The 14,552-nt window shown below is 40.8% G+C and overlaps 1 protein-coding gene across 3 annotated transcripts in view; it reads right to left on the bottom strand.

The window, feature by feature from the left end:
- Positions 1–1,999: 1,999 nt before the first annotated feature.
- CUNH1orf87 (chromosome unknown C1orf87 homolog) overlaps positions 2,000–14,552 on the bottom strand; it is an 80,253-nt gene continuing 67,700 nt past the window's right edge. For all 3 annotated transcript variants that reach the window (XM_073896013.1, XM_025871892.2, XM_073896014.1), the window contains 3 exons: positions 11,035–11,114; positions 7,305–7,512; positions 2,000–2,395 (listed from right to left, as the gene is read on the bottom strand). In XM_073896013.1, the coding sequence (XP_073752114.1) occupies positions 2,235–2,395; positions 7,305–7,512; positions 11,035–11,114 (449 nt within the window). In that variant the 3' untranslated portion in view covers positions 2,000–2,234. The remainder of the gene's footprint in view (positions 2,396–7,304; positions 7,513–11,034; positions 11,115–14,552) is intronic.

Genomic DNA, 14,552 nt, shown 5'->3' with positions numbered 1-14,552 from the left:
ACACCTTTGGGTGAAGTAGTGGACAATTCCAGACAAGAGATGATCCAAGAACAATTGTCCCTTGGTTCTAGAAGGCAGATATATCTCAAAATTTGATTTTGCTATGGGGGTAGCCTTATGTCCCTGTGTCATTTCACAGAGACTGTTGTTCAAACATCCTGATGCTCAGCAGCTAAGGGAAGGGGCACAAGAAAGGTCCATCTCTACCATGTGCAAGAACTGTCCAAATGGCATGACTCTCAGTGTTTATAACACTTCTGTAAAACACTCAGTGTTTATATTATTCCTGTTACAGTTGAAGGAACCGAAGTTCAGAGAGATTAAACACTTGCCAAGGCCATCACCTACTAAGTGCCGGAGCTGGATTTGGGCTGGTTTTAAAGCCTTTTCTTTTTCTGCTCTCTGTTGAAGGGTGGGTAGTAGTGGTGGGGTGACTGTGGATCCAGATATGGCCATTGACACCCCACTTCCAGAAGCATTCAGTCAGCCAGCTCTACAGGAGTACAGGGTGTGCATGACCTATAGTCGCATTGCTCTGGGGTACCTTTCATGTTGCATTCTATGTCAACAGAGTCTCCTCCAATTGTGTGAGTTGGTGGGTGCTGAGGCTATCCATCAGGAGCCAATCTAGATGCTGCACACAAAGAATTGGGTAAGGTAAGGTTACACCCTCCAGAACCTCATGACTGAGTCTGATAACCCTGGCTTCATGGTTAGGGCTTCCCATCATCCAACCCTCTTTCCAGTCCACTTCCCCACAGAGATGTAGGGTGTCAGGGCATTCTTAGGTATGTGACCAGTGTTCTCCAGAAGGCTCTATCCCTCTGCCCAGTTATCAACAGGCACAGCCCAACAGCTTTTCTATCCTTTGCTTCTTTGAGCCTCTCTTTCCTCAACAGTATTGAGTACCACTTAACTCAATATGGGAAAACCTGCCACATTGAGTTGTCAGAGCTGGATGAAACAAAATATGTCCAGTTCCCAGCACACGTTAGTTGCCCAATGTATGCTGACTTATTTGATCTAATATTCTGACATTTTGGTAGCATGAGAAAGCCATGTTTATTTGTTTACTTCTCTGACCTAAAAGGTAGCTAGCAGGTCCAAGGGTTCTAGAATGTTAGAGAGATGGTCAGCTGCCTCAGGAGGCATTTTTCTGGGTTACTCAAGGTTTATAAAAACTAAAGCAGGTCAGACTTGGAACCCTTAGAGATCGCTGATGTTAATGGATCAAAATTATTTTGTTCTTAAGGTTTTGTTTATAAGATTTTATGAGCCCCCCCCATATAAAATGGATAAAAAGGGATGCTCAGAGAGTTACTTTCCCCCTTGACCTAAGTCCTTTGTCCTGTCTCCCACACAAATTTGAAAACCAGAATTCAGGTCACTCAGCATTAATGATAGTTCTGGGAACACATTTGTCTCTGAAGTCCTGGGTCAGTATTCCTTCGGTGAGCTCATGCTATCTGTCTGGTGTGATGTGCATGTGAGTGTGTGTTCTGTGGGAGGTGCAAAGTTGGATAGAAGAACTATGGGAACTTGTGGAAAGTTTTGCTTGATTTTCCTGCCAGAGAGAACAAAGATGTTACCTATTTCCAGAACCCTTTGTCCCAGGTGTCAATCATTAAAACTCCTATCTAATACTCTGGGAAAATACCCTTGGGGACAGTGTAACATCATCTGGGTTTGTACTAGAGAAAATATCTCACTTATTCAGAAAACTCACTTGGAATTCTGCTTGCTCCTACCCTTAGTCTTAATATATTGTTAATAATTTTATTTTTCTTATAATGTGGATATCCTTCCTAGAATAGTGACTAGAGGAAAGGCTAGTTTACTCATCCAAAAATGATGTACCTAGGTCTCTTCTGTGACAGGCATTCTGGGGAGTTGACAACAATATCTAGCATATTTTTTACTCTATGGAATTGTAGGGTTTGCAAAAACAAAGTTTCATTAGCAATATAGAAAAAAATTTATATAATGTTAATAAGGAGCTTTATTAGAATAGGAGGGGACTTTAAGAAATTGGTCTCTTGCCACCTCAGGAGACGAAACCCCGTTTTCTCGGGTCACTCTGAGCTGCTTATGAGGAAGGATCATAGCCAGAGAAGAAGTCCAAGTCCAAACCATCTCCAGTCCCTGTATTGGCCTCACTCAGGCCGGGGAGAAACACGTGTCTGGGTAAAAACGAAGATAAAGGAAACATCTGTTCTCACAATATGGGCTTGTTATCATAGCTCCTTTAAGTACCGAAGTGCTGGCTCCAAGAGCATATTTTCTCCCACACAGAATCTCCTCAAGGCTTGGTCGATTTTCCGAGGGCTCAGGGACAGGTTGTAAATGAGATTGTAGTTGTGAATGAGGCGTCTGGCCCTTTCCTTCTCCAGAACTCCTGTGATTGGGTTGGGTGGGTGGGAAGATTTGAAAAGAGGATGGAGAAAGCAAAAAAGAGGAAAAAAACCTATATTAGCTTGAATGACTTCTGAGTAAAAACAAAATGCTAATATTTTGACACTTTCAGCTTCTTAAAGCATTTTAGGCTTATTCTTTGTGGCCATAAAACTTTAAAGGCTAATTTTTAAAACAGGCGGGGTGCCTCCTAAAATAAATTTCCAATTTTTCTGGTTTATTTTTTATCTTATTGAAGTAGCCAAACATGCTCCTAAATATGCAGGATTCAAACAGCTCATTTTATGCATTTTTGGAAATGTATTTACTGTGACTCCCTCCTGCTTGCTGTACGATCACAGGTAAATCATCTCATTTCTCATGGCTCAGAGTCTACATCTGTGTAATAGAGATGGTAGTGTGTATCACCACAGGGTGTGCCCTGGTACCCATGCATCATATGTATCAATGCCAAGGTGCTTTCCAAGTTAAGGTTAGGTGGATTTGGGTAGTTGCAGAGAGGAGTTTTAAGTGGAGAGAGTGGCATCAGCAAAGACAAATAACTCATTCATAAGCCCCTAATTGGGAGCTCATATATGTCAGATACAATGCTTAGGAATATAGAAGATTTAGAGAAGGAACCTTTTACCTCAGGAAGATCCCCAGCCAGTCGAGATGGTAAGATATGCAGAAAATTAGCTAGAGTATCACAATAGCGACTGATACTTACATAGGTATATAACATTTACTGCATTTCAGGCATGCCTCCAAACATTGTACCAGTAGTGATTCATTTAATGCTCACAACAACTCATTTTCCAGAGGGAGAAACTGAGGCACTAGCTAATTTTCTGTGATGGGTGTTCTTCACAGTGGGCTACAGACAGGCGGGGTCCTAATGTGATTTATTCCATTCAGTTCTATTCGGTTCTATTCTGTCCCATTCCATCCCATCCCGTCTCTGTTTATTTTCTGTTCTATGTAGGTTTGTTTATTGTCTCTCTCTTCTATTAGAATGTTGATCCTTTCCTCTGCAGAAATATCGTTCTGTGAGTTGGCCAATCTGTGAGTTGGCATCTTTGCATTTCTCTGCATTGGGTGGCTGCTCTTGGTCTGGTCTAGGTTAGATCCCTCATATTCTGCCTCTGGAAATATAAGTCATGAACTTTGGAGTAAGTGTCTGACTGAGGAAGGTACTTTAACTTTCTGAGCCTCAGCTTCCTCAACTTTAAAATAGGGATAATTAAACTGTATGAAAATCAATAAAATAATGAAAGCTTAGCACAGTGTCCAGAACTATTAAGCACTCATTAATGCAAACATTATTATAGGATGATTATAATAGTTATAGCACCAATATTATTCAAAATAAATAAGTGTCTTAATAAGAAGAAAATTTTTAACTGCATAAAATTTAGTTTATATTTTAATTAAAAATTAAAAGTAGTGTTAAAAAAAATACACATAGGAATCACCGCTGGTGTGTGTGGGGGCATTTTGTACTATCTTCTAAGCTTTACCACTGGTAGAGGATTCCTAGTGTCAAACAAAAGTTCATTGGCTGAAATTTGTATCTGTCTAATTTACTGTCATTAGGGGCTGCCCAGGACAGCTGCATAAAATAACCCTTACAATCCATCTTAGTGCTGAAAAGCCTGTTCTTATCCCACCAGAACCAAAATGAAAGGAATAAGAAGAAGAACCTCTTTAACATCCACTTCATTCTCCAGTTTGCAAAGAACTTTCAAATCTCATGTGATCCTTTCTCCCAGCGGGGAGGTATGTTTTATTATTATCAGTCTTATTTTATAGATAAGGAAACAGGCTCAGAGAATATAAATAACTGGCTTTCAGGGCTCAGCAATTAGTCAAGTCGGGACTTGAATCTAAGTCTTCCAGTGAAAACAAAGACACAACCAACAAAGCAACAAGCACAATCTCGCGTTCTTTCTGATGTGTCCTGGGAGTTTAGTATAGTGGGAAGTCCAATGGAACTGGGTTTGAATTATGGTTCCATTTCCCACTGGCTTGTCTTTTACCACTTTGAGCTTGGCTTTTTCCTCCGTAAATAAGGCCATTAATCCCTTCAGCATGTGGTTGATGTGAGGAGTTAGTGATTCACTGTTTGTAAAGTCCAGACTCATGCAAAGAATGTCCTTGAGGACTCTCATTGCATTCTGCCTCCTTGAACTGGAAAACATTTTCTATCTAGCCTTCAGTTCATTGGGAAAATTCCAAATCTACCATTCACCCAAACATTTATCCCAACCGCCCTTCTTTCTTTAGAAAACATGACCAGTTATTCACAGTCATTTCTTATTCTTTCTCCTCAAGGATATTTTCTTGACAACTCCTGTTAGGACATAAGCACAGGGTAGGTTCCCAGAAACACTAATTTGATGATGGATGGTCTGTCTTCACCCTGAATGAAGAACACCCTGGCCTACATATTTCCTTGCACATAATAAAGAACACTGATTCATCAATAGGCAAAGTAGGTATCATCTGCTCAGTGTCTTGAATGAGGCTGTGGTGGTCAGCTAAATGCTGTGGTTAATAAACCAACTAAATGACCTCAGTTAATCTTCTTTCCTCATTAAAGATAGTTATAGATGTTCCCAGATCAGGCTGACACATTCCCTGGCTGATGAGGCACTAACGAATTTCATAGAAACAGAGAAAACAGGCATAAATAGTGAAGAGGCCATGAGAGAGGCATTTCAAATCTGCTGGATCTGCCTCCAAAGTCAACAAAACTCTGTTTTTCCTCAGAACAGTTTAGAAGTATGAGAAAGGTCCCCGTCATTGGGGAGTCTCTTAGCAACTAAGTTTATGATCCATCATCCATCACTGCAACTCAGCATTTGTTTCTTTAGAAATGTCTTCCCTCTCCACCTGATGTTTTTTGTGCACATGGTTAATAAGTTTAATAAACTAGATGAATTTTTCATTTAAAATTTTTATCTCCCCCACTCTTTAGGATGATTATTAGAAGTTCCTGGGTATTTTATGGTAGTTATACTTTATGTGGTCTAGAGTTAAGTGCTTTGGAAATTCAAAACAAAATGAAACAGAAACACACAGAGAATGAAAATGCATTGCTACTGTTATGTGATTACTTCTAGAGAGTGCTAACGTATCCACTATTTTTTTGATGAGATGTAATTGACATATACCGTTATACAAGTTTAAGGTATACAATGTGATGATTTGATACATGTATATATCGGGAAATGTTTAACACAATAAGGTTAGTTAGCATATCCTTTATCACATGTAATTACCATTTTATTGTGGTTGTTGTTGTGGTGGTGAGAACATTAAAGCTCTGTTGTCATAGCAGCTTTCAGGTATACAATACAGCATTGTTAACTAGAGTCATCATGCTGTATGTTGAATTCTTGGAACTCATTCATCTTCTAACTGAAAGTCTGTGCCTTTTGACCAATGTTTGCCATTTTTCCCGGCAACCACCCTTCTACCCTCCACTTCTATGGGTTCCATGTTTTTAGGCTCCACATATAACACACTAACTCACCATAACTACAGAACATAGTTAAGTACCATCATTTCAGTCCATGTGCTTTTGTATCTGCTCCCTCTTCCCCAGGTTTCTGACCTTGTTCTGGACTTCATTTTCAGTTGGACATTGCAAATCCTTACTCCTTTCCCTACTTTCAGTTTCTCCTTCAATCTGCACACAGCCATCAAGGATCCTTCTGAAATACAACTTCATCATACCACTTCCCCGCTTAGAAACTCTCAGTGCTACTCACTCTTTCTGAACCAAATCCAAATTCCTTGGTCTGGCATCTAAGATCTTCCTAGATCTGGAATCTTATATTTCTACCTTTATCATTTAACATTCTTCTTAATAGCCCTTATAGTCTTTCTAATCAAAACTTCTTGCACTGAGCTTCACACATAACACTTTGCTTGGCTAACGTATGCCTTTGCCAGAAAGGTCTATGTCATTCCTTTGTATGTAAACTGCACCTTATCCTTAATGGTTAATTTCACACTATTATAACCTTCACTGATCACCTCACTAAGAAGGAATACTCCTTTCTCTGCCCACATTGCACACTGTAATGGTATTTATTACCTTCCATCTTGGATTTATTTATGTATTTACATTCATTCCTTTCTTCGTTCCCTCAAAAAGAAAAAGTTGAACAGAACTGTGCAAGGGTGAAAAAAGAAATATAGTCTACTGGTAAGACTGTAACATGTCTCCAAATGAAAAAAATATATATCAAATATGATAATGATTGTTAAAGAACTCTAGGAGGCCAGATAAAGCTTAGCCTAGATCTGTCTGGGGAAATTTTGGGAGTCTCAGAGCCTGAGTTCTAACCTAAAACATGTTTAGGCATGAGCTAGCCAGGTGGACAAGATGGGGTATTGGCACGGGTGGGGTAGGAAGGGGAGGGGCAGACAGCTCAGATGGAGAGAGTAGTGTGAGAAAAGGAGCAACCACAGGAGAAAGCATGGCATGTTTGAGGAAGGCAAGTTATTCATTATGATAGGGTAGGATATGCTGAGAGAATACCAGTTGAAGGAAAAGAGACCGGTCAGGTGGACAGAACCAGCTTTTGCCTTGCTAAGGAGTTTGGAGTTCAGCCTGTCAGTGGGCATGCTGAAGATTTCAGCTGGGAGTTACAAGATTGGTTTATAGGTTAGACACCAGTAGTTGAATGGAGGAGGATCAAAGACACAAAGAGACTGTGAGTAACCTGGTAGGGGATTCATGTCTGATTCTGATTCATCTTTGTATTTCCCAATTGTGCTCCCAGTGCCAGTGCACATGGTTTATATACGAAGTGTATTTGTTAAGAAGTGAAAGGGAGGTGTCCCCTTCCAGACTAGAACATAAATAGAAAGGCATATCAGCTCTAAGCTTCTCATTTCACCTGTATTACTCAGATCACACAGGTAGAGGGCATTTTCCAGCTTCCTGAACCTGTCGATCCATGTGTCATATTCTTCAGATTCGTTCTTCATCGTCGGACTCACAGGAGGCTGTGAGACTGGCCTGACCTTCAGAGCACTCAGGGGATCTTTGGGAGCTGAAATCTCAGCAGGAGGGTTTTCTGGTTGCGGCTCCTCTTCTGGAGTTTTCTACCAAAACAACACAAGCATCTCACTGGCAAGACATTCACCACACAGAGCTCCTCCAGTCTCTTGGCCAAAGATGAGGCCACACAGCTAGCAAGATTTATTGCAAAGTCTGGCTTTGTAGAATTAGAGGATGTGTTTCAAATTCTCAGTGCCATAGGACCATAGCTGCCAATTCTTGCTGGATATGAACTACTGTGTTGAGTTTTTGTTGTTGTTGTTGTTTTTCGTTTTTCGTTTTTTTTTTTTTTTTAAGGGAAGGGTGAAATCATGACTTTATTCAGTTTACATTTCTGATTTACACAAAACAAAGGTTTTTGTAACTGAGACTTTTCATGACATTCTACACTGTTTTATACTAGTGGGATACACAGGGTATAGGCTTCAGGCAATGCTTATAATTTCTTGGTGGGAAAACCTCTGCATCATGTGTGAGATTCTTGACAAAAGGTGATTGAAATAATACTGATATTATCTTAGGCTCATGGGCTCATTCTAACAAACCATAAAGCACCTCTGTGTTCTATCATTCTTATTCATTTAAGAATAGGCTGCGGCCTAGGGAGTGGGCTTACTAAGATCATATAATCAGTGGTAGACACAAAACTAGAAGGAGGGTGTAGAGGTTACGTCTAGCTCATTTTGGTATTCTAACTCCATGTCCAGCACAAAATGAGATGCTTTTAGAACAAGTAGACAGATGAGTCCCTGCTGCACCATGTAAGACATCCTATCACCTACCATGAAGGGAGAGAGCGGACATTGCCTGTTTGATCTGCCCAATCCCACTGCTTCAGGAATTGCCCATCCTCCCTATCTCCATGGCGGGGGAGAGAATCGCCATGTATGCAAGTACATGGTGCAGGACTGGGCATCTAATGCCAAATGGGCCAATAAACATACTGTGCAGTTGTTTTGGAGCTATTTGTGAGAGATAAAGACAAAGATAGAAAAACAGAGGTCATTCTGTGTGAGATGTAGGAACTCTAACAGGTTTTCCACTCTGTGTATTGGAAATGAGAAGAAAATGGTCTGCTGAGAAAGAGAGACAGATGGAAAGATAGGCAGATAGAGGATATGAAGCTGACAGCAGAAAGAAGAGAAAAGATACAGGAAGTCATGATGTTGTCCAAGTTTCTGATTTTAGTTCATTGTTACGGTTCTGTCCTTAGGTAGCATAATATGCTTGTCTATCCTTCCAGTGTATGAAATTGGTAGAGTTGGTTCTGTTCACCTCAATGCAAATAATCTTAACTAATTTGCCATAGAATTATGTCTCTAAGTTCTTTAAATCTGTGCTTCCCCCAATTTTCAAATATCTGAATTTCTCGTTTTGTACCTTTGTCTCAAACTTCTCACATATAAGTTGTGAAAATCCCATAGCTCTAAAGAATGGAAATGGCAATAGGACACTAAGTTTTGAGTTTGTTAACAAACATGCATTAAGCTGCTGCTGGGGAATGTGAAGAACTGTTTTGTTTGAAAGAATAGAATGCTGGGACACCTGGGTGGCTCAGTTGGTTAAGTGCCTGCCTTTGGCTCAGGTCATGATCCCAGGCCCTGGGATTGAGTCCCACATCAGGCTCCTTGCTCAGCGGGGAGCCTGCTTCTTCCTCTGCCTGCTTCTCCCCCTGCTTGTGCTCTCTCTCTCTCTGACAAATAAATAAAAAAAAAAAAGAAAGAATAGAATGCTACATGAAATTGTAACCATATGGATGACCAGCAACCAGTAAATTTTAAGAGATTAATATAAAAGAATTCCACTTTGATAAAATCAATTTTGAGAAACAGCTGAAAGTTTTCATAAAGTAAATAAATACGATTATTATACTTTTTAGAGCTTTGGACCAGTTTAGAAATCCGATGAATACTTTAGATAATCTACCCAGCTAAATGTACATTTGCATAGAGTTTGGTGGATGATTTTCGAGAATTCAAAGAGGTCCTTGGATCTGAGAAACTGATTTTAAATAAATTTTTGTATTCTTTCAGATAGTTCAACATTCTCTTTGACCACTAAAGGCAGGGAAAGGGGGGTTTGTATGGACCTGAATTAGGCTCAACTAAATAAGTAGTAAGTAAGTAAGTAACACACTCTATTTGTTTGGTCCCACTCTATCAGGATAAAGTCCAAATTCCTTACTTGGCCCATAAAACCATTCAAGTTCCTGTTCTTGCTTCTCTTTTTTCAGCCCTATGTATGCATTTTTTTCTCTCATCTTTTTCCAGCCACATAAAACCAGAAAAAAATGAAGCTGTATGATGCCTTTATGCTTTATACATGCCGTTCTCTCTGTCGTGAGAACCCTTCTTACTACTCATGTCTTGATTGGTTGGGCTTCTTACTCAGACCCAACTCATATTTCACTTCTTGTGGGGAGCCTTCCCCAAAGCCCCAGGCGGGGTGAGGGGTGAGTCCTTGTAGCCCCTTTATCCATCACAGCATTTATTAGAGGATATTGTGACTGTTACAGTATCTCTCTCCTCTACCAGAGATGTAGAGACTGGGCCTGTGAGGTAGTCATTTGTGGACCTTGAAGGTCTGGTTAGTGGCCGGCGCATAGTTAGTTATAAAGACATGTTAACTGAACAAATAAGGGAATGAATAAATGATTTTCTCTGGGAAAAGAGGAAATGTGCTTTACCAAACTTCTGCTTCAATTTCACTCTCAAAAACTGGGGCAATGAATGCTGCTTATAGAGGAATGTGAAAAGAATCAATTATTGCAGAGATGCAGTAAAATCCTCAAACAAGAGGCAAAATAAAAGAGCAAAGTGTATTTTTTATAATCTTATTCACAACAGACTTAACACTCAAGGAGAAAAGCATTTGCTGTTGTTTCTTGCGTGGCAAGAGGCTTGCCAAAATGGATACTATTTTCTAAAATATTTCAAAGTGTGAAGTGCATGAAGAGGCCTCCCGTCATTTTAAGATGAATTATGTTCTAATCCGGGCATTTAAAAAACAACAACAGAAAAACTCAGGCTGTTTTTCAATTCTGTCTGCATCTTCTTTTGGCTAAGTGCTGGGAATATTAAAACGGATTTTAACTGCTTGCCAGATTTTTTTTTTTTTTTTTTAAATCAGAGAGCCCATTACATTTTAAAATGTGATGTCTGGGGAAAAGGTCACCCTCAGTTTCTGGAAGCCGGGCTTAAGATGTTAAAATAGGTCTCATAACCATCTTTTATTTTGATGGCAGTTGGTGGATTGGTCACATGATTTGGAAGGACACCTGTATACATGCTACAAATCCAGTTTCTTGGGGCAGAAGGTGGGCCCATCACCGCGTGTTGAGAGATTTCTGCATGCATACCAGCTGGGACAGAAACCAACCCACACACTCTCAAGAGTTCTGCCTCCCTTCTCCATTGGAGCAGAGTCTCAAAGTCAAAGAGAGCCCGACATCAAGGTGTTGGGTGGAAATCAAAAACCCAGAAGGGAGGGCCCCACCCAGCCTCAGAGAAGAGAAGGCAAAGGATGGGCAAAGCCCTTCCTCCGGCTCTGTGTAGCCAGGTGCCTACCATATGTTCTGTTTTGCCTGGAGACATCTCAGGGACTTCAGCCTGCTTTGCAGTGCCAGAGGTTTTCTTTACATTCTTTCCTGGACAAGAAAGAAGAAAATGGAAGGGTTTAGTTTGGTCTCCTCATGTTAGCACCAACACGTATGCACCCAGACCGAGAGAATGTGGAGGCTCCGTTATGTGGTTGGCACTGTGTTAGGTGATAGGGAGACACTGGTAAATAAAAGCTCCGGTACCTGCCGTGGTGAAGTTCACAGAGGGCAAGTAGATGCTAAATGACTACTCAAAATTATTATTTGGTTACAAACGACCATAAACACAACCCAGGAAAAGGTGAAAATATTTACACTTATTTTGAGATGGGGCAGGAGCTGGGGAGGATCGGAGAAGGCTTGCTGGAGGAAGTGACACTTAAACTGGGGGCCTGAGGGATAAATAGGAGTTTCCAAGTAGAAGTGATGCTGGCAGAGCCTCCTGCACTACAGATTGTTCCAGATAAGCAGAGACAACAGCCTCTAGAACCACCTTGAATCAGGAGGCCTTCTACAGTCTGGAGAATGGCAAGGGGGTCTCTTTCCATAGCTCTGCCTCTTTCCAGAAAAGCAGGAACTTCTGCCCCTCTCTCCATACAGGTATGTGCCTGAAGGATCAGGTAAAAGCTTTGTCTTCCCCCTTCCTTACTCCTTTCAATGTTCAGAGGTGCTGTACCAGAAGAGGTTTGACCATTATCCCTAACCCGGGAGAGTCTCCAGCCCAGGTACTACTTGCTCAGGCTGCTGCCTTATGAATAGAAATTTCCTTAGGGTCCAGGAAAAAGACATGAAGAGCTTCTGCTCAGGTCCTTAGGCTTATGATGGGTGTCATTCATTTGTCACTAGCACCTTTGGTGACTTACTCATTTATTTTACAAATCCATGCAACGACCACACAGTACAGATATCTGGGAGCTTTAGCTTCTGTATTTAGTGCATAATTCAAGTATGCCATTAACAAATGCATTTTGCTCCTCACGCTTTCAATGAAGATGGTTCAATTAATACGTTTTTTAAAAAGGTAGAAAGTGGCCGTGTAACATCGTGGTGGAGAGTGGAGGTTCTGAAGCCAGACGCCCTGGGTTTGAATCAGTCCTGGCTCCTTTCTCTATGCTCCTTTCTCTCTGCGTGACCTTGGGCAGGTTACTTGTCCTCTTTGTGTCTCAGTCTCCACTTTTGTAAAAGGTGGCTAATGCCACCCATAGATTATTGTGCGGATTAAATGCGCTAGAAACTGTAAAGCAAACACCTGGAACATAGCAAATGCTCAATAAATGTTAACTGATAGTGTCATCTCTATAAGGACGTTCACGTAAATTAACTTACATATCAGATTAAAAAGCCTTTTGTTGCACCTTTAATATTGCACCTATGAATCATTATGAATCTCCCCCCTCAGTCTCTTGATGAAGATAATGTGACTTCATAATATCCGAAGCCCCAGCACCCAGCATTAGAATAAGTACTCAGTGCATGCTTGTAGACTACATGAATGACCATATGCCCTGATATGGAGTCTAGAAATTAAAGTCGCTGAATATATATTTCTATTTCTCCCAATTCCTTTTCGGACCCTGCAGGAGGAAAACTCTTTCTCTGCATCTCTTTATCTTCCCATACCTAACCCAGATGCTATATAGAGTAAAACTTAATAGATGCTTAATGAGAATCATGATAGCCAGTTAAGGCAGCCCCTTCAAGGCAGATCTGTTTTAATCGCTGAAAATTTGTCATGGGAACCCATCATCACCTAGTAGCCCTGGCCCCGGTTTATTTCACCCAGTATGTGAAAGAAAAGCTTCCTGGTTGCTGCAGGTGGAAAAACGTTCCAATTACTGTGAATTATCAAGGTTGAGAGTTAAAAGGATTCTAGAAGCAGTATATGGCATATAAGATAAAATTTGGTGCCAGACCTGAATGCTAATTCTGATTCTTCCCTTTACCAGCTGCAACCTTTCAGATCCTAATTTTGTCAGTTGTGAAAAGGGAACCAGCAGTTGGCAGAAAGATTGTGGAGATTAAAAAAAAAAAAGTTACCGACCAAAAATACTTAACACAGGGAAGATGCTCAGTGCGAGGGATTATTGTCTGTTACTGTGTTATCATTATTATATGATCTTAAATGAATCTAGCTTCCCCAGAAGAGAAGACTTAACGTTATCATGTGCCGAGCAGTTTTCTGGGCACTGTTCCTGTACATTATCCCTTTTAGCATAAGATCTAGAACCTAGTCCTTGTCCCAGGCCAGCTTCTCTCTGGTGTCTGCACTTCTCAAAGTTACATTAGGAGAAAATACATGCTAGTCTCCCTGGTCTCTCTTTGGATTCCCTTTCTCCCTTCTAATACCTAGGAGCATATAAAAAGGTAATGGTTTGCACATGTAAAAATGGTTTGAGAAACCCGAGGCAGAGCTAATTTTTTTTTTCTTTCTAACACAGCAGGAAGGATAAATAATAACCATCTGTCTAGTCCGCCAGTTGATGATTTGTACTGGAGGAAATAAGCCAAGCTGGCTTCTAGAGATTTCCAGGTGTTGGAAGGGCCAGGTTTTACAGGGCTTCCAGTGGATTCTGATAGTCACACAGCCAGCCCTCCCATCCCAGCCCCCCACCCCCAACTAATGACTTGAAATCAGTGGTCTTCAGCGCAGGCTGCTAACATGCTCCCACCTGGGGAGCTTTAAAAATTACCAGTGCCTGGGCGGCACACCAGACCAATTAAATCAGAATCTCGAGGGGTGAGAACCCAGCTCAGGATGGCTGAAGAATTCCCTAGGTAATTCTAAAGTGAAGCTACAGGAGAAAACAACAGATTTAAATAAAGACTTCTGGCCTCACTGGACCTAGTAAATGAAACTTTTGTGAGAAGGAAACAAACATATGTTAAATATCTATATATTCCAGACATTTTTCACAGGTTTTCTTAACTCAATCTAAAGAATAATCTTGTGAGGTAGAAATTATCTGCATTTTACAAATGAGGGGACCAAGGTAACACCAGGTTCAGTTTCTTGCTTAAGACAACAGAGGTAGGGTTAGGTCTGGATTCTAATTCATTCACTCACTCAACAAACATTCCTTAAATGCTAACTGTGATACAACAATGAATAAGACAGAATCTTCCCACGGAGTGCTCATTCCAGTGGTGAGGGCAAACAGAGAGATATGTAATGTCAAGTAGTGATAAGTGCTAGAAACACAGCTCAAGCCAATTATGGGGGTAGAAAGTCTTGGCAGTTGCTATTTTAGGGAAGGAATTCACCCAAGTCCTCTCCAAATGACATTCAAATAGAGCCCTGAGAAACATGGGAGAAAGCCATGCAAATGTCTGCAGAAAGAGCGTTTCAGGAAAAAGCTATCATAAAGGCAAAGGTCACAAGGGAGGGAGGAGTGTTTGGTGTATTCAGGCAATAGCGGAGAGGAGAGCCTAGCTGATAAAAAGGGAAGAGAAGGTTAAGTATTCACAGAACTGAAGGGCCTCACGGGC

Source organism: Callorhinus ursinus, unplaced genomic scaffold (assembly GCF_003265705.2).
Source record: "Callorhinus ursinus isolate GAN/ISIS: 27379988/994484 unplaced genomic scaffold, GSC_fseal_2.0 scaffold9, whole genome shotgun sequence".
Classification (NCBI taxonomy): Eukaryota; Metazoa; Chordata; class Mammalia; order Carnivora; family Otariidae; genus Callorhinus; species Callorhinus ursinus.
Note: the sequence above shows the minus strand (reverse complement) of the source record. Positions and strands in the feature narration are given on the sequence as shown.